This window comes from Myxine glutinosa, chromosome 12 (assembly GCF_964187855.1).
Source record: "Myxine glutinosa chromosome 12, kmMyxGlut1.1, whole genome shotgun sequence".
Taxonomy (NCBI): Eukaryota; Metazoa; Chordata; class Myxini; order Myxiniformes; family Myxinidae; genus Myxine; species Myxine glutinosa.
In genome coordinates, this window is record NC_136272.1 from 58,327,833 (window position 1) to 58,348,111 (window position 20,279).

Below are 20,279 nucleotides of genomic sequence, written 5' to 3' on the forward strand. Positions count from 1 at the left end.
CAAGCAGGTGGTGGAAGGATCCTCGTAGCGCGTCTCCCAAACAAAAGGCAGCCGATGAGGTAGGAAGGAAAAGTACGCGCGTCTCAGCTCAGCTGGCGGTTACACAGCGCGTTGTCACTCGCGCAACTCAATGCACTATATGCGGCTCGGCTTCAAGCTCAACCGAGCGTCACTTTCATATGAGCGCGTATCCTGGTTCATGCCCATCTTTCTCCACTCAATGCCAACTCAGTCCTCGTACCTCAATTGCTGCTCGAAATCCTCTGCTCACCGCGCGCTCCTTGAACTCAACTCAACTTCTCCTGGTGGCTTTGCGCAACGGCTTATATCGGTACGCCCCGGACCTTCTCGAACCCTCTCGAACCTTCCAACCACGCCCTGTGACGCAGTGCTGCCGCCACACCCTGTGAGCCCTGATTGGCGGCTCGCGCTTACCGTCAGCTTCTCTGTCGCCCTCATTCGGTCCCGCCCCGACCCTCTTGGCCGGCCTCGTGTTAATTCGCGCCAAAAAAACCAAAGGCACCACAAACAGACGTAAGGTGATGGAGGCGGCATAGGACAATGGAAGCGATGAAAGGACCTATTCTCCTTACTCTACTCAACGCAGAACGAACACAGGAAAAAGGATTAAGCTCACAAATACTATGAAATAACTAAACTATAGCGAGGCTACGTGTTGTTTGTGTGACTAACTATGAGGGGGAAATTTCACCTTTATTGTACAAAACTTAAAGCCGCAACATTACCCCTCTCCCTCGTCAGACTCGTCCCCGAGTCAAACCTACAAAAATTGGAACGACCGGTTTTGAGAAAGATCTGGAAATTAACTTTTACTTTTACATGTGACATATAGATGTGGTTCCCTCTAACATTTACTCTAACCCGTGTATGTGACAGTTTTAAAACACTTAAATATGTCCCACCTATTGCGTTGAGTAGCTAACCTAACAGAATCACGCCCACAATTATCCGAATCCGGAATTTGTCAAACTAAACATAAAGCCGGTGTGCAGCATTTTATATACAAGCACAAAAACTTATTTATTTACAGTTCTATGACCCAGGACCTGTCCTTTTTGGAAAGAAGATTGGAGGGGAGAGAAAGCACAGCAAAGCACAAAAACACTCAAAAATTCACATTTCCTGCTTGCTTCTTGCAACTTGCTTCTTGCATCTTCTGTGTGCATATATCAAACCGGCAAGCCCCTGGACCGGCATACAGGCCATTCCTGCTCTTCGGGGCTAATTCAACTTACAACTCTTCTCGTCCCTAGCACACCATAATAAAAATGCACAACACATGTGTTTATTGTATTTCTTTGCCAAGCAGGGCCAATCTTATGTGGTCCGACTGCGTGACATTCATGCCACTCAAAACAAGTGGTCCGAAGATGCAACGTGATTCTGCAGCAAGGTACTGCACAGCAGAGGTGCAAGGCCACAACCTGTGGTCCATAGTGTGTGTAATGTGCAGCAAAGTGTTTGTGGCAGCAAAGTGCTGCGCAGGTGCAACAAAGTTATAACAAAAGGATACGGCAGCAAAGTGCCGCGCAGTTCGGCTGCACAGATGTAACAAGGTGCAGCAAGGAATGCTGCACAGGTCGATGGTGCTGCACAGTTCCACCTCCAAAATGGTCCTGGGGTGGGGGAAGAGACAAAGCACGACCAGCAAAGTGGAAAGGGCACAAAGGTACACAGCAAACAAGGTAATGCAGCGTGAGGGGCGCGGAAGAGCGAGCAGAGCAAGCTCGTCCCTCTCCGTTCGTACCCCCCAACGTCAGCTGACACTACCCAAATTTCGTCTCTACGTCTTTTCGTCTCTACGTTAAATTCGTCTCTACGTCTTGTCTCCCATATCCCCCCCTAATCCAAATTAGTCTCCCAATCCCTCCCAGGAAGGAAGGAATGGAACAAACACAATGTCTCATCACGTCCTGATGCGTCTTACACTCAAACAGTTCACCTGGCCCTTGTGTGGAGCTTTGTCCTCCTCGGTGAATGGCTGTGGATGGCGCGAAGAGATTTCTCATCCTAACTACACTACTGATATTTACTTTTAACCTACCCGGGGTCGTACCCTGCCAATCGGCCTCTTTAAACTATGTGGTTCTAAAAACCGAATTCCCATTGCCCACTCTGCGGTGCCCTACGAATTTGGGTCTCACTCCCACAAATTTTCACACTGTGCCCTTGCACAATTTTGGGGCTGGGTCGTGTGGCTCCACTAGCAGGTCCAACTACCTGCGCACCCTCCGCCACTGAAGTCGCCACCCGAGCTTACCTGCTCCTGCAACTACCTAAACTGGGGAAGGTCCCTCCTGGCTCTTTACCCCCTGATGCCCACCTTGGCATTGGGCAACCCGGGTCCTTCCCTTGGATCCTCGGGCCCCACTGAACAACTCACAACTACCCTAACTGGCTCCCAGAGCCTACCTGCGGCCTCACCTGGCCGACAAACTACCAGTGGCGGAGTGCCCCAATAACCATACGCACCAATTAAACCACACGCCCAGCCATTCCACAGTCTCATGCACCCTCCAAAGCACTACTTTGCCACTACCTACACCACAGGTGTCAATATCCATACAAATTTTGCCTAAGCCCTCGATCTGGCTTTTACACTACCCCCCCAGGCTTTCGCGAATGGGTTCCACTCTTCCCCCATTCAGTCCTTCGCACCATGCATTCCACACCTTTTATTCCACACCAAGCATTCCACACCACTTATTCGCACACCATTATTTCGCACACCTTTTTCCTCGCACACCTTTTGTGCTTACACACCTTTTATCTCGCACGCTACTTTCCATACACCTCAACACAAATCCTTTTATTTTACTCACAATTTCCTTTACTCTCAAACAATTTTTCACACGTACAGCATCATCTATCTAACTGCTTTTCCCCTGAAACTCGTGCTTCCCCGTCATCCCGTTACACTAAGCACTCCCTTCGTCATTATCATCCATCTAAACTACCTACGTCCCCACTACAGTACAAATGTCACTGCTTAAATCTCATGTTCCTACAGTCTTCTAATTCCCTAACAATTATCCTAGCCCTCTCTCGGCTAGCTTCGGTGCCCCATGGAGGTAACCATCGCAGGCCCCCCCTATGTGCCTGTTACTGCCATCCCCCTAATCTAATGCTCATGGGCCCTGGCGTGTGAGGAATGGCAAAACTACCATTCCTCCACGCAGGGTACACTATCCTCATCCATCCACTACACTCGAGCCTCTTCGTGTGGAAATACATTGTCATTACGGCTCGGCTTCGAAAGGCCGAACGATCCATGCGGGTGGTTAGTCTACTGTATGGGGTGTCCGTCTGGCATTTTCGATCCAGGGGAGGAGGCATGGACGGGCCGAGGTGCAGGGGCCCATCTCTGTGCGGGGCCTCGCGGTCCTACGCACGATGGCCCCAACCGCCCACGGCCGGAGCACCGCACCCGCAAAGGTGCGCGGCTCCGAACTCTCCTACCTCTCCTCAAACCTCGCCGATTGCCTTTGCCGCCACGGCGCAGCACCAACCATACAGGGGGAGGAGTCCGGCACGGGTCGTGCACGGCGGTCCTTGTGAAACCGCCGCGCCACCGATCCCGGCCGGTCCCTGCCGCACACAACTCACCGAGGGCTCACGTCGGCTATCCGTCGCGCTGAACGCTACCCCGGTCGGTGTCGATGCTTGAGCCGCATTCTCACCACTGGCGACCCACTCCGCACTCGCACGCCGAGGCGTCCCAGCGCCTCCCATACATTCTGTTACCGCACACTCTCCTTCCACATCCTCTGGTGTGCATCCTCCCTCGCACACCGTACTCGCACCTGCACACCTAGGCGCACTCACACCCCTCACACACTTCAGTACGCACTCTTCTTCTACACACTCTTCTACCGCACACTCTAACACCCCCGGGTGTGCACTCCTGCACACACTCTACAACACGCTCTGGGTGCACTCCTGCACACTCTCTGTAACACACTCTCCCCGCACACAGTCTGTAACACCCACGGGTGTGCACTCTCCCGTTGCACACCCAATCCTCGCACACTTTTCCCCCCACTCTCGGGTGTGCACTCCTTCGCACACTCTGTAACACACTCTCCTGTTACACACTCTTCCTGCACACAGTCCGGTGTGCATTCTCCCTCACACTCTGTAACACACTTTTCTCGCACACACTCGCGCTCCGGTGCACACTTTTCTCTCACACGCGCACCAGTCGCCCTCGTACACTGCACAATGGACCTTCCACGACTGCCCGGGTTTCGTTTCTTTCCCAAGCGCGCCAAAAACCCATTCGCGCCATTAATTCCACTCACCTTGGGGACCTCTTTTCCCGCCAGCAGCACCTGCAAACTTTTCATTTGGTTAGCAAGCCCGACATCACGGTGCAAATACAAACTTGGCGTACATTCCATTTCTACCTTCCGTGATATCTTTCCTATTTCTCCCGTCTCCTCAATTTCAATTATAATCATTTCTTTGACTACCACCGGCGCGCATAAAATTTCCTTGTCCAATTTGGCGGACGTCGGCTCTTCTACACCCTGTGTCGCGATTTCTATACCCTCGGTCAACTTAGCTGCGCTCTGCTCTACCTCACTCTCCACGCGCTCCTCACACCGCGTCACCTCGTCGTGTCCCAATGCGACCTCCTCGCTCAACCTGCGCCTTATGTCCTTCCCCGCTTTTTTCATATCCTTCTTCGACGCCACCCTAAATTTTTCCAATTCATTCTTTTGGATGTCCATTTTGTTTTCCAACCCCTTTTTCACCTCTTCCACTTCCCGGGTGGATTTGTCCCCCATTTCTTTCATGTGGCCACCCATTTTATTTATGTTATCATTCACTTTCTCGAAGCTCGCCACGAGTAGAATCATAAAAAGACCCCAGTCCCCTGGCGCCGTGGGCTCGGCTCTCGCCGCCATGTGCGAGGTGCCGCCATTTTCTACCCCTGCTGCCGGCCCCTAATCAATGTCGTCCTCTTCTACCAACTCTTCCTGTGGGTCCTGGGTCATTAATTCCTCCTCATCATCTACCCCCACCGGCATTCGACCGTCTTGGCTAGCCATGGTACGAATATAAAATTGGTTTTTACACTAAATTTCGTCCGCTCGCAATTTGGAGCCAATTCGTCCAAAATTGTTTTTGCTAGGGTTCCAAATCCCACTCCTGGACACCAAATGCTACGACCAATATGTAAATTTGGTGTCCCAAATTTCGTCCAGGGTTCCAAATCCCCACTCCTGACTACCAATTGTTATGGTTCTCCGCCGCCCTTCTTACCAAGGGGGGTTGGGGGGTGGATTAAGTCCCTTGTTCTTTCTTGCTTTGGCGGAACCGAGAGACTTGAAACGCCTCTTCCGGGCAAACGCAAGGTAGGGTTTCGGGACCATGTCTCGCTCGTACCTAAATCCCTGCGCCGCCACGGAAGCGGAGAAGCAAGCCTCGCACGAGCCACGTGTGATTTGGGTACACCGAGCGGATTGAGTACCACGTGGTCTGTGCAGTCACCGTTAGTTATTGGACCCCGATTCGAGTGGTTCTATTCGTACCACGCTTAGTCAATGAGGAAATCATAAGAACGATCGAATGGAAGGAAGAACACAGGTTTAATTATTATTCCCACGTATGTACAAGGATCGGTCGAAGCAGAGACACAGAGCAGAACTTAAACAGTCATATTCTTAACACCCAGACTAGGGCCTGTCACACTCACACAGGGAATTGCAGGCAGGATGCTGTTCAGGCCAAAATTGCGCCGACGTGGTCGTCCAGGAACGGCCCCGTCCGGCTCTCCACGGTCCCAGCATGTCCCGCGAAGAAGGCAAGCAGGCGGTGGAAGGATCCTCGTAGCGCGTCTCCCGAACAAAAGGCAGCCGATGAGGTAGGAAGAAAAAGTACGCGTCTCTCAGCACGGCTGGCGGTTACACAGCGCGTTAACACTCGCGTAATTCAATGCACTATATGCGGCTCGGCTTCAAGCTCAACCGAGGGTAATTTTCATATGAGCGCGTATCCTGGTTCCTGCGCGTCTTTCTCCACTCAATGCCAACTCAGTCCTCGTACCTCAATTGCTGCTTGAACTCCTCTGCTCACCACGCGCTCCTTGAACTCAACTCAACTCCTCCTGGTGGCTTTGCGTAACGGTTTATATCGGTATGCCCCGAACCTTCTCGAACAATCTCGAACCTTCCAACCACGCCCTGTGACGCAGTGCTGCCGTCACACCCTGTGAGCCCTGATTGGCGGCTCGCGCTTACCGTCAGCTTCTCTGTCGCCCTCATTCGGTCCCGCCCCGACCCTCCTGGCCGGCCTCGTGTTAATTCGCGCCAAAAAAACCAAAGGCACCACAAAGAGACGTAAGGCGATGGAGGCGGCGTAGGACAATGGAAGCGATGAAAGGACCTATTCTCCTTACTCTACTCAACGCAGAACGAACACAGGAAAAAGGACTAATCTCAGAAATACTATGAAATAACTAAACTATCGCGAGGCTACGTGTTGTTTGTGTGACTAACTATGAGGGGGAAATTTAACCTTTATTATACAAAACTCAAAACCGCAACAATATATATATATATATATATATATATATATATATATATATATATATATATATATTATTGCGGTTTTGAGTTTGTACAAAGTTTAAGTGAGGTTTGAGTTTGTACTGCGACCGTTCGCCCCCAGGTCCAAGGTTTTGGAAATGGTAGAGTTGGCAGCAGGTGCTCACCACATTGGCTAGCTGGGGCTAGTGCGGCTGTGTTCCTCGCAGGGGTGGGGGAGAAGGATGGATGGTGGGTCGCACCCTTATGGAGACTCATGGGCCATGTTGGTGTTTCGGATGCTCAGCTTGTCCCTATTGTCCTTGCACGGTAGAGGGGCGGAGCTGTCGTAGCCAAAAGTAGTCATGTAGTGATAGTCACCGGGGCAGGCGGATCCACATACTTGCCAGTACAGTGGGATAAAACGAAATTTGGAAGAATTAGAATGGTCCCATGGGATAAATTTGGGATTTTGTAGGGTGGATGGCACTCTTGAATCCGACCAACCTCAACTACCTGCACTTGAGGTAAGTGCCTTGATGTGTACTGTCCCAAGGGTTCAGTACTTTGTAGAAATTGGGACATGATAATTTGGAGTAGGGGCGGTGAGAGTGGTGGCATGGCTGGTGAAGGGTTTGGAATGTGAGCCACAAAGGGTCTTGTGGGTGGCGTTTGTTTATGTGTAGAGGTGTTGTGTTTTTGTGTGGTCAAGAGGATGGGAATTGAAATACGAGTGGAAGTGATGATGGTTATGTGTTTGAAATGTGAATGGGGATTTCACAGGAAAGCAGGCCTGGCAGTCGCTTTTTGTGACATATTTTGATTGGAAATATGGTTGAGAATTGAATGGCAGTGGGGGAGGAAATGTTTTTGTGGATTTTGTGGGTAGGGAAGGTGTATGTGTCCGCAGGTATGGATCAAGCTCTGGAGGAGCGGTGACTGTGGCTCCCTCTGCGGTAATTGCCTCCCTGTCTGGAAATTGGGAGCCCGTGGGTGGTGGGGGTCTTTTTGGGCGCCCTGGGGTATGGAGACTCCCGGCGACCCGTGAGGCTGTGTGAAGATCCCCCCTGGCGGAACGACAGCGCAGGGAGCTGTTTGGCTGTCAGGGGGCCAAGAGTTAAGGGGGTGGTGGGGGGGGGGGGGGGGGGGTGAAGAAGTCGTAAGGCGGGCGACTTGTTTTTTGGACTGCGGGCGCACCACAGCCTGAAGCGCCCCCACCATCTTGCTTGTACAGTACCTCCCCGCTGCCCAGTAGAAACGCACACACGTGTAATAACATCTATGCCATGGTCTTGCAGGGGGGTGAAATACGTGCTTTCATGGTTTTGTGTTTTGATGATTTTTGTGGATGAGTCGTTATGGGTTTGTGTGAGTGAATGAGGGCGAAATCCACTGAGCCATGTCACTCACCTGTAACACCAGGACAGGGCCCGCGGAAATTTGGGGTACATTGGGATGGCCCCGCAGGTAACGTTGAGTCTTGGGGCATCCACCGGGGGACACGGTCTGTACACTGGGGGGGTTGTACAAATGTTTTAATTCGAATTTTTGAATTTTTGTTTAAGTTTTGTGGTTAAGATAGGTGTGCGTGTTGTTTTTTTCTACCTGCCCCAGGAATTAGGAGCACAGACTTCGAGCTTTTGTAAATATTTGAAATGTAAATGGTTGCTTAAGGGAGTAGAACGTTAAGCAGACGTTCTTAACGTGGTTGAGTTCTCAAGGTAGAACGTTTATATATATATATATATATATATATATATATTTTGAGATTTCAGCGTCAGATGTCATGTCAGGTAAAAATACGATACTTAAGAACAGCTCAAGGGATTTAAATCAAACTAGGTATAAGTATGTATATAATGATGCAATAATATGGACGGAGGCATATCGATCGATGTTGCGCGTCGAAGATTCATAGTTCTCGGTTCAGGAAGTAATGTGCAAACTCGACCCACCCAGGTGATATATCTATCTTCTATCTATCTATCTTCTATATACAGACTTGGCATTTAATATGAAATTTTTTTTTGTGGGGGTGAACTTACTTTTCAAGATGTCTTAGAACCAAAAGTTCATTGGAATTACGTTGAAATTATTCTAGATTTTGTTAATGTGACCTTTAAAAGAAACAAAAACCACATTTGACATTTCGAAGCAAATAAATTGATCCTTGAAAGTGATGTAAACTGATATCGAACTCAATTCACGGACAGAACTGTGTTAAACTTCTGTACGTTTTCCAGAAGTATCTCTTTATTTTGCACATTAGCCAAATTTTTTTTTAACAAAAACAAAAGTTAAATTACGACTGGGATTACGGACAGTAAAATTACAGTTCAGTACTTCGTGTAACCCCCACGAGCATTCAGGAGAGCACGTGCAGTCGTACACGTTGAGGCATGCTGTTCACGAGATTTGCCAAGGTTTGGACATGAATCGCTTGCCATGCAGTGACAATAGCCTGCTGCAATTCACGCACACAGGTCGGCTGCTGGTCCAAGTGGTCGATTTGACGCGTTAATTCTGCCCACAAGTTCTCTATCGGATTCATATCCGGGGACATGGCAGGCCACTCCATATGCTCTACACCACGGTCAGCAAGAAAGTGTTGGATCATGCGAGCACGATGAGGCCGTGCATTGTCATCTTGGAAGACAAAGTTTCCTCGAAAGGCTGCATGAGCAAATGGAAGCAATGTTTCTTCCAGAATGGCCCTGTGCTTGAACTGGTTCAGGTTTCCATTCAGAACAACCAGGTCAGTTTTGCCCCCTGTATGAAAAGCATCCCAAACGGTCACCCCACCACCTCCAGCTTGGACTCTTGGCACTACAATCTTCGTTGGAGGCTTCATGTACTTGTCTGCGTACTCGGACGCGGCCATCTTGACGATAGACCAGAAATCTAGACTCGTCACTGACGATCACATGATTCCAGTGTCCTGGCTGCCATTGACGGTGCTCTCTGGCCCACTGCAATCGGCGCTGGCGGTGTTGTCTGGTCAGGCGTGGCTTTCTCAGGGGACGCCTGGCACGATAGCCTGCTTGAACCAGACGTTGGTTGACTAGCCTTCTGGATACAGGCACATTTGTCAGTTGCTGCCACTCAGCCCGAAGCCGATTAGCTGACTTGGTACGGCCATTGCGGACTAACCGGTGCAGCTGGCGATCATCCCTCCTTGTGGTTCTGCGGGGACGTCCTGGCCTCGGTATTGGAGTAGGGACACCCCTCTGAGCATTTCGTTTTAGGATCTTTGACACCTGACCTTGAGTGATGCCATACTGCCGAGCAATAGCACGCTGTCTCATGCCGTAATTTCGTAAAGCCACCACTCCATGACAAACAGCATTGTCGAGTTGACGGACCATCTCCAGAGGAAGCGGCAATAACTTTTGGAGACGTGCAGCAGTTGTTTCCCACTAATACAGAACGCAACAACCCTTGTATACCTGACTGTGAAGCCAATCATCAAATGCACCTGTCCGTACATTTTGCCACGCCACCTGTGATATAATCCTGTTGTTGACTTCTTGCTGCGACAGACAATCAGTGACATGGTTCTTTTAACAAATAAATCACCAAAGTGTAAAAGAAACTCACTAGATTGATATACTGAGTTAAGAAAGTAAACCCAAGTCGAGAAAAAAAATAATTCCATATTAAATGCCAAGTCTGTATATAAAAGAAAGTTTTTGTTCGTTTGTTTGTCTGTACGTGCTAATCTCCTAAACGGTGAAAGATAGGAGGAAACCTCTGACACAAAAAATGTCGGGATGGGCCCAGGGAAGGTTATAGGCTAGGTGGTGAGGCCAGTTGAGGCCGCCTCGGCTGGGCTGGGCCCATTTTGCAATTAAACGCTGAGCTGAATTATAGTAGTCGATCTTCTACGGCCGCGAGTAAAAGCTGAATTATAGTAGTCAATCTTCTACGGCCGTGAGTAAAAGCTGAATTATAGTAGTAAATTCATTCAAAAAGAACCCGGGCAACGCCGGGTGCTTTCGGCTCGTAAATATATATTTATTTGTATTGTCATTGTATTTATAAAGTATTTGCTTTTATTGCGTGACTAATGTGAAGCATAATCTTTGGGGATTTTTTTTTTTTTTTTTGCAGGTGAAGCCAGGTCGTTGGGTTTCAGTTCTGACGTGGAAAGGCCAGAATCCAGAGCTGAAGTCCATCTTGCTGAATTCTCACACCGATGTTGTGCCAGTCATCCAGGTCTATCTGATAACGATGCCAACACCACCTTTACACTCCATTAGTTGATTTACATCAATGACAGTAATCACCTGACTGCGATAAAATCGTAATGAAGATTTACTTTCTTTTTTTGGTCATTGTATTTCCTTTCGTAAACCAATGAAAACAAGAAATTATTGATGATAATATTGTAATAAAAATAAGAATAGTTCAGTTTATTAATATAAAACACCAAACAAGACAGTCCGAAGACTAAAATTTGTGTGATTCACATTGTAAAATAAAAATAACATGTTCAATAAAATAACAATAACGACATCTGCATTGCATCAAAATAAAAAATACCATTTAAAAAAGGTTGTGGTCTTTAGTCAATAACACACAGTGCTATCAGGAAGTATTCACACACCGACTTTTTCACATTTTGTTGTTGGAGCCTGAATTTAAGAGTTAAATTGAGATGTTTTGTCACTGATCTACACCTGATAACCCATAATATCAAAATGGATTATTTTCTTTAGAATTTTTTTACAAATTAATTCAAATGAAAAGCTGAAATGTCTTGAGTAAATAAGTATTCATCCACTTTGCTATGACACTCCAAATTGAGCTCAGGTGCATTCAATTTCCTTCGATTATCCTTGAGATGTCTTTACAACTTGATTGGAGTCCACCTGTGGCCAATTCAGTAAATTGGACAAAATATAGAGGGAAACTCACCTTCCTGTATAAGGTCCCACAGTGGACAGTGCATATCAGAACAGAAACTCCACCATGAAGTCCAAGGAACTGTCCATAGAACTCCGAGATACAATTCTGAGGAGGCTTAGATCTGAGGACGGGAATAAAACAATTTCTAGCATTGAAAGTTCCAAAGAGCACAGTAAGCTCCATCATTAGGAAATGGAAAAAATAAGGAACTACCCAGGCTCTTCCTAGAGCTGGCCGTCGGACCAAACTGAGCAACCGTGCAAGAATGACCTTGACCAGGGAAGTGAGGAAGAACCCAATGACCACTGACAGAACTACAGAGTTCCTTGGCTGAGATGGGAGAAACTGCATGAAGGACAACAATCTCTGCAGCATTTCACAAATCTAGGCTTTATGGGAGATTGGCCAGACGGAGGTCACTCCTAAGAAAAAGGCACTGTATGATGTACTCCTGCAGTTTGCAAAAAGGCCTGTGAAAGACTAAGAGCATGAGGCAAAATATTCTGTGGACCGATGAGACATAAATTCAACTCTTTGGCCTGAATGGAAAGTGCTACATCTGACGGAAACCAAGCACAGTTCATCACCCATCTAACACCATCGCTACCTTGAAGCATGGTGCTGGCATCATCCTATGGGGATGCTTTTCAGTGGCAGGGACTGGGAGACTTGTAAGGATAGATGGAACAATGAATGGAGCCAAATACAGGCAAATCCTTGTGGAGAACCTGCCTCAGAGTGCAAAAGACTCGAGATTGAGGTGAAGATTTACATTCCAACAGGACAATGACCCCAAACATACAGCCAAAGCAACACTGGAATGGCTTCAGAACAAGAATGTGGAAGTCCTTGAGTGGCCCAAGCAAAGCCCAGACTTGAATCCCATTGAGAATCTGTGGAAAGACTTGAAGATTGATGTTCACCGACGCTCCCAATCCAACTTGACAGAGCTCAAGCAAATTTGCAATGAAGAATGGGAGAAACTCCCCAAATCCAGATGTGCAAAGCTGATACAGACATACCCAAGAAGACTCGAAGCTGTAATCACTGCCAAAGGTGCTTCTACAAAGTATTGACTTGGGGTTGAATACTTATGTAAGTTAGATATTCCTGTATTTCATTTTAATAAAAGTTTCTTTTCTTTATTTTGTAAAAGTTTCTAAAACAAAATTCCACCTTGACATTATGGGGTATTTTGTGAAGATCAGTGACAAAAAATCTGAATTTAACACATTTTAAATTTAAGTTGTAACAAAATGTGAAAAAACATGAGGTGACAAAACATGATATTTCAAACATTTGTGGACGCGTTATGAGAAAACTTGGTGGATTTGTTGGTTAGGTGACGAGAATAAGCTGATGAGATTTCCATTCAGTCTGAATACAGATCCAGTCAAAATGTAAACCAATCAGCCTGACAGAGGTATGCGCCCTATCAAGTGCCCTTCTAGTTGTTTCCTGTCACTATCATCGCTCACAATGGGGGAAAAAAAGGAATTTATGGAGGTGGATATTTTGAGAACTGGTAGGTCTCCGAACCATCTCCTGAAACCCACCCACATGTACACCCACATGTACACCCACATATACACACGCATGTACACACACATGTACACAGACGTACACACAGACACGCACACACACACAGGCACGCACACACACAGACCCGCACACGCACACACACACATACATGCACACACACGCACACACAGACACGCACAGACACGCACACACAGACACGCACACAGACACGCACACGCAGACACACACGCGCACACACGCACGCACACACACGCAGCCACGCAGACACGCACACACACACGCAGCCATGCAGACATGCACACACACACACACACGCAGACACACAGACACACCCAGGCACACACAGACACACCCAGGCACACCCAGACACACGCAGACACACACACACACACACACACACACACGCAGACACTTTGAGACATGGGAGGGCTCCTTTCCACCTTCTGAAACCCACGTGTGGAGATGCCAACCAATGGAAATTTTAAAAATAATTTTAATCTAAATATGTCCTTAAGGAAAATAAATTCATCGTTATGAATAAAGACTTTGCATTGTCAGTAATTCAAAAATATAAAGATACCAACATCCTTTTCCACTGCACTCCAGCCATGAACAGGCGAGCACATATTCAAGGTGAATTTTCTGAATTGTGTTTTATGCCTCCGCCGACGAAGTGCCGGAGGCATTATGTTTTCAGGTTGTCCGTCCGTCCGTCCGTCCGTCCGTGATAGGTTTTCGTTACTGCGATAACTTGAGTCCGGCTAAAGGGATGTTAGTCAAACTTGGCACAGGTATGCATAATAAGGTCAAGATGAACTGATTCGATTTTTGGGTCCCGAGGTCAATGGCCAAAGGTTAGAGGTCATGTCAGGTAAAAATGTGCTAACTTGGGCACAGCTGAATGGATTTAAATCAAACTTTGTACAAGTATTATAATGATGTAACAATGTGGGCGGAGGCATATCAGGCGACGTCGTGACGTCAATGTGTGCCGTTCTAGTTTATTTTGTATGGAATACTCCAAGTTAGTAAGCGATAAAGCCATCACACGTATGTATGATTGTATGATACATGGTGTGGGATGGATAAAAGTGAAGCTTTTATGGAGTAGATCACACAACATATTCTACAAAATATCGGCAGGCAGTTTGTGAGGTCCAGTACCCTCAGCAAACGTGTCACGCTGCACGGATCACTGCCTGGATCTGAATAGATTTATTCCACCACAGGAGCAATGGCATTATGATCCCTTTGAAGCTGTGAAGGATTCCGAAGGAAACATTTATGCCAGAGGAGCGCAGGACATGAAATGCGTCGGAATGCAGTGAGTTTGGTTTGTCGTAGAACTTCGGGAATGTCGTTAGAACGCAGTGAGTTTGGTTTGTCGTAGAACATTGGGAATGTCATTGGAATGCAGTGAGTTTTGTTTGTCATCGAACATTGGGAATGTCATTGGAATGCAGTGAGTTTTGTTTGTCATCGAACATTGGGAATGTCATTGGAATGCAGTGAGTTTGGTTTGTCATCGAACATTTGGAATGTCATTGGAATGCAGTGAGTTTGGTTGTCGTAGAACATTGGGAATGTCATTGGAATGCAGTGAGTTTGGTTTGTCGTAGAACATTGGGAATGTCATTGGAATGCAGTGAGTTTGGTTTGTCGTAGAACATTGGGAATGTCATTGGAATGCAGTGAGTTTGGTTTGTCGTAGAACATTGGGAATGTCATTGGAATGCAGTGAGTTTGGTTTGTCGTAGCATGTCGGGAATGTCGTTAGAATGCAGTGAGTTTGGTTTGTCGTAGCATGTCGGGAATGTCGTTAGAATGCAGTGAGTTTTGTTTGTCATCGAACATTGGGAATGTCATTGGAATGCAGTGAGTTTGGTTTGTTGTAGAACATTGGGAATGTCATTGGAATGCAGTGAGTTTGGTTTGTCGTAGAACATTGGGAATGTCATTGGAATGCAGTGAGTTTGGTTTGTCGAACGTTGGGAATGTCGTCGGAATGCATCGAGTTTGGTTTGTCGTAGGACGTCGGGAATGTCGTCGGAATGCAGTGAGTTTGGTTTGTCGTAGAACATCGGGAATGTCGTTAGAATGCAGTGAGTTTTGTTTGTCGTAGAACGTCGGGAATGTTGTTGGTATGCAGTGAGTTTGGTTTGTCAAAGAACGTCGGGAATGTCGTCGGAATGCAGTGAGTTTGGTTTGTTGTAGAACGTTGCGAATGTCGTCGAATGCAGTGAGTTTGTTTTGTCGTAGAACGTTGGGAATGTCGTTAGAATGCAGTGAGTTTGGTTTGTCATCGAATGTTGGGAATATCATTGGAATGCAGTGAGTGGTTTGTCGTAGCATGTCGGGAATGTCATTGGAATGCAGTGAGTTTTGTTTGTCTTCGAACATTGGGAATGTCATTGGAATGCAGTGAGTTTGGTTTGTCGTAGAACGTCGGGAATGTCGTTGGAATGCAGTGAGTTTGGTTTGTCATCGAATGTTGGGAATATCATTGGAATGCAGTGAGTGGTTTGTCGTAGCTTTTTGGGAATATCATTGGAATGCAGTGAGTTTGGTTGTCATAGAATGTCGGGAATGTTGTTAGAATGCAGTGAGTTTGGTTTGTCGTAGAACGTCAGGACTGTCGTTGGAATGCATTGTTTGTTTTGTCGTAGAACGTTGGGAATGTCGTTAGAATGCAGTGAGCTTGGTTTGTCATCGAATGTTGGGAATATCATTGGAATGCAGTGAGTGGTTTGTCGTAGCTTGTTGGGAATATCATTGGAATGCAGTGAGTTTGGTTTGTCGTAGAATGTCGGGAATGTCGTTGGAATGCAGTGAGTTTGGTTTATCATCGAATGTTGGGAATATCATTGGAATGCAGTGAGTGGTTTGTCGTAGCTTGTTGGGAATATCATTGGAATGCAGCGAGTTTGGTTTGTCGTACAATGTCGGGGATGTCGTCGGAATGCAGCGAGTTTGGTTTGTCGTAGAACGTCGGGAATGTCGTTGGAATGCAGTGAGTTTGGTTTGTCGTAGAACGTCGGGAATGTCGTTGGAATGCAGTGAGTTTGGTTTGTCGTGCAATGTCGGGAATGTCGTCAGAATGCAGTGTTTGGTTTGTCGTAGAACGTCGGGAATGTTGGAATGCAGTGAGTTTGGTTTGTCGTACAATGTCGGGGATGTCGTTGGAATGCAGTGAGTTTGGTTTGTCGTAGAACGCCGGGAATGTCGTTGGAATGCAGTGAGTTTGGTTTGTCGTAGAACGTTGGGAATGTCATCGGAATGCAGTAAGTTTGGTTTGTCGTAGAACGTCAGGAATGTCGTCAGAATGCAGTTAGTTCGGTTTATTGTTGAAAGTCAGGAATGTCGTTAGAATGCAGTGAGTTTGGATTGTCGTTGAAAGTTGGGAATGTCGTTGGAATGCAGTGAGTTTGGTTTGTCGTAGAACGTCGGGAATGTCGTCGTAATTCAGTGTTTGGTTTGTCGTAGAACGTTGGGAATGTCGTCGGAATGCAGTGAGTTTGGATTGTCGAACGTTGGGAATGTCGTCGGAATGCATCGAGTTTGGTTTGTCGTAGGACGTCGGGAATGTCGTCGGAATGCAGTGAGTTTGGTTTGTTGTAGAACATCGGGAATGTCGTTAGAATGCAGTGAGTTTTGTTTGTCGTAGAACGTCGGGAATGTTGTTGGTATGCAGTGAGTTTGGTTTGTCGAAGAACGTCGGGAATGTCGTCGGAATGCAGTGAGTTTGGTTTGTCATAGAACGTCGGGAATGTCATCAGAATGCAGTGAGTTTGGTTTGTTGTGGAACGTTGGGAATGTCATCGGAATGCAGTGACTTTGGTTTGTCGTTGAACATTGTGAATGTCGTCAGAATGCAGTGAGTTTGGTTTGTCGTAGAACGTCAGGAATGTTGTCAGAATGCATTGAGTTTGATTTGTCGTAGAACGTCGGGAATGTCATCGGAATGCATTGAGATTGGTTTGCCGTAGAACGTTGAGAATGTCGTCGGAATGCAGTGAGTTTGGTTTGTTATGGAACGTCAGGAATGTCGTCGGAATGCAGTGAGTTTGGTTTGTCGTGGAACGTCAGGAATGTTGTCAGAATGCATTGAGTTTGGTTTGTTATGGAACGTCAGGAATGTCGTCGGAATGCAGTGAGTTTGGTTTGTCATAGAACGTCGGGAATGTCGTCGGAATGCAGTGAGTTTGGTTTGTCGTAGCATGTCGGGAATGTTGTTAGAATGCAGTGAGTTTGGTTTGTCATGGAACGTTGGGAACGTCATTGGAATGCAGTGAGTTTGGTTTGTCGTAGAATGTTAGGAATGTCGTTAGAATGCAGGGAGTTTGGTTTGTCGTAGCATGTTGGGAATGTTGTCGGAATGCAGTGAGTTTGGTTTGTCGTAGAATGTCGGGAATGTCGTTAGAATGCAGTGAATTTGGTTTGTTGTAGAACGTCAGGAATGTCGTTGGAATGCATTGCGTTTGGTTTGTCGTAGAACGTTGGGAATGTCATCAGAATGCAGCGAGTTTGGTTTGTCATAGAACGTCGGGAATGTCGTCGGAATGCAGTGAGTTTGGTTTGTCGTCGAACGTCGGGAATGTCATCGGAATGTAGTGAGTTTGGTTTATCGTGGAACGTTGGGAACGTCGTTGGAATGCAGTGAGTTTGGTTTGTCGTAGAATGTTGGGAATGTCATCGGAATGCAGTGAGTTTGGTTTGTTGTAGAATGTTGGGAATGTAGTCAGAATGCAGTGAGTTTGGTTTGTCGTAGAATGTCGGGAATGTCATCGGAATGCAGTGAGTTTGGTTTGTCGTAGAACGTCGGGAATGTTGTCGCAATGCAATGAGTTTGGTTTGTCGTAGAACGTCGGGAATGTCATCGGAATGCAGTGAGTTTGGTTTGTCGTAGAACGTCAGGAATGTCATCAGAATGCAGTGAGTTTGGTTTGTCATAGAATGTTGGGAATATCATTGGAATGCAGTGAGTTTGGTTTGTCATAGAACGTCGGTAATGTCGTCAGAATGCAGTGAGGTTGGTTTGTCGTCGAACGTCAGGAATGTCATCGGAATGCATTGAGTTTGGTTTGTCGTGGAACGTCGGGAATGTCGTCAGAATGCAGTGAGTTTGGTTTTTCGTAGAACGTCGGGAATGTTGTCGGAATACAGTGAGTTTGGTTTGTCGTAGCACGTCGGGAATGTTGTTCGAATGCAGTGAGTTTGGTTTGTCGTAGCACGTCGGGAATGTCATTAGAATGCAGTGAGTTTGGTTTGTCGTAGAACGTTGGGAATGTCAGCGTGATTCTCAAAACAAATGTTGCTTGAGTGGAGCGCACGCCAGACGTGATTGCGCGTACAAAGTTGATCCTTATGGATATAGAATTTTTCTATTTTTTCAGGTATGTGGAAGCCATACGCAGGCTGAAGGATGATGGGAAAACATTTCCTCGTACGGTGTATATGTCCTTTGTACCAGGTGAGATGGGTTCCTCGTATGGTGCTTTTCTTGTTTGTACCAGGTGAGATGGGTTCCTCGTACGATGATTTTCTTTGTACCAGGTTAGATGGGTTCATCGTACGGTGCTTTTCTTGTTTGCACCTGGTGAGATGGGTTCCTCGAACGGTGCTTTTCTTGTTTGTACTAGGTGAGTTGGGTTCCTCGTGCAGTGCTTTTCTTGTTTGTACCAGGTGAGATGGGTTCCTCGTACGGTGCTTTTCTTGTTTGTACCAGGTGAGATGGGTTTCTTGTACGGTGCATCTCTCGTTTTTACCTGGTGAGATGGGTTCGTCTTACGGTGCATCTTTGTTAGTACCAGGTGAGATGGATTCTTCGTATGGTGCTTTTCTTGTTTGTACTAGGTGAGTTGGGTTCCTCCTACGGTGCATCTTCGTTAGTACCAGGTGAGATGGATTCTTCGTACGGTGCAACTTTTCTTTGTCCCAGGTGAGATGGGTTCTTCGTACAGTGCATCTCTCGGTGGTACCAGGTGAGATGGATTCCTCATACGGTGCATCTCTCGTTAATACCAGGTGACGTAGTTCTGCATATCATGGTGCATCTCTTGTTTGGACCAGGTGAGGTGCGAAATTAGATTATTATTATTTTGGAAACACTTGGGGATCTCCAGACTGATGAGGGATTAAATTATTAAATAAATTGACAATTTGTTGTATTTTATTGAAGAATTTTCATACCTTCTGTTTTCATCATCCTCATGTTATGATATTTTCATTTTTCAGCAGTTTGTTAAAATACTTGTATGAAGGTAAAACCTGCATCTCTGTATTCATTGCCCAGACTTGTTTGTTATACAGGTGCAAATGTGTGTCTTCGTTATTTTACCTGAGTGAATGTTTTTGTGAAACTTAGTAAAATCGGTCATGATGCAAATATAAATTACAAAATTGGAGCTTGCGTGCAAAAGTCTGTCTTGCTTTGCCAGATGAAGAGATCGGTGGAATCCTCGGCATGGCGGAGTTTGTGCAGCGGGACGAATTCAAAGCCTTAAACCTGGGATTTGCATTAGATGAAGGTAATGGTCATTGAACCTTGATAATATTTTCCCTTATTCTCACATTTTTATCTCGGCCTCAAGCCGAGTGTCAGCCTTGTATGTTGGATCCGATGCATTTGTCCATGCTGGACACGTTACTTTCATATTCAGCTAATGTATGCAATACCATCTGGCATATATATATATATATATATATATATATATATATATATATATATATATATATATATATATATATATATATATATATATATATATATATATAGTACCAGGCTATATATATAGTATAGACTAACCCGATATATATGCAGTGAGTTTGGTTTGGCATGGAACGTTGGGAACGTCATTGGAATGCAGTGAGTTTGGTTTGTCGTAGAATGTTAGGAATGTCGTTAGAATGCAGGGAGTATATATATATATATATATATATATATATATATATATTGTTGCGGATATGAGGATTGTGTTTTTTTTTTTTTTGTGTGTATTATTATTATTGCTTTATTCTGAGCCTCCTTGCTCCAGTGTGTAAAGGTCAAAGGGCGTCCCATAATTAGTCCATAAAGCAAACACGTCAGCCAATCATAGAATACCCCTGTTCGATAGCTTATATCTTATTATGTGTTTTAGAGTAAGGCCTTGTCTTCCATTAGAATGACACTCCATTGCACCGAATCAATAGAGAATAGCTCCCCTTCAATAATTCCATTTCCCAGCCAAACTCTCCATCTGTGGGTAAAGCAGTTCACAAGCATGGAGTGCACGCCCT

At 46.2% G+C, this 20,279-nt stretch overlaps 1 protein-coding gene across 2 annotated transcripts in view; it reads left to right on the forward strand.

Annotated features, from left to right (window-relative positions):
* ACY1 (aminoacylase 1) overlaps positions 1–20,279 on the forward strand; it is a 203,111-nt gene that overhangs the window by 73,231 nt on the left and 109,601 nt on the right. For both annotated transcript variants that reach the window (XM_078766843.1, XM_078766844.1), the window contains 4 exons: positions 10,662–10,766; positions 14,231–14,325; positions 18,395–18,471; positions 19,439–19,528. In XM_078766843.1, coding sequence (XP_078622969.1) covers positions 10,662–10,766; positions 14,231–14,325; positions 18,395–18,471; positions 19,439–19,528 — 367 coding nt within the window. The remainder of the gene's footprint in view (positions 1–10,661; positions 10,767–14,230; positions 14,326–18,394; positions 18,472–19,438; positions 19,529–20,279) is intronic.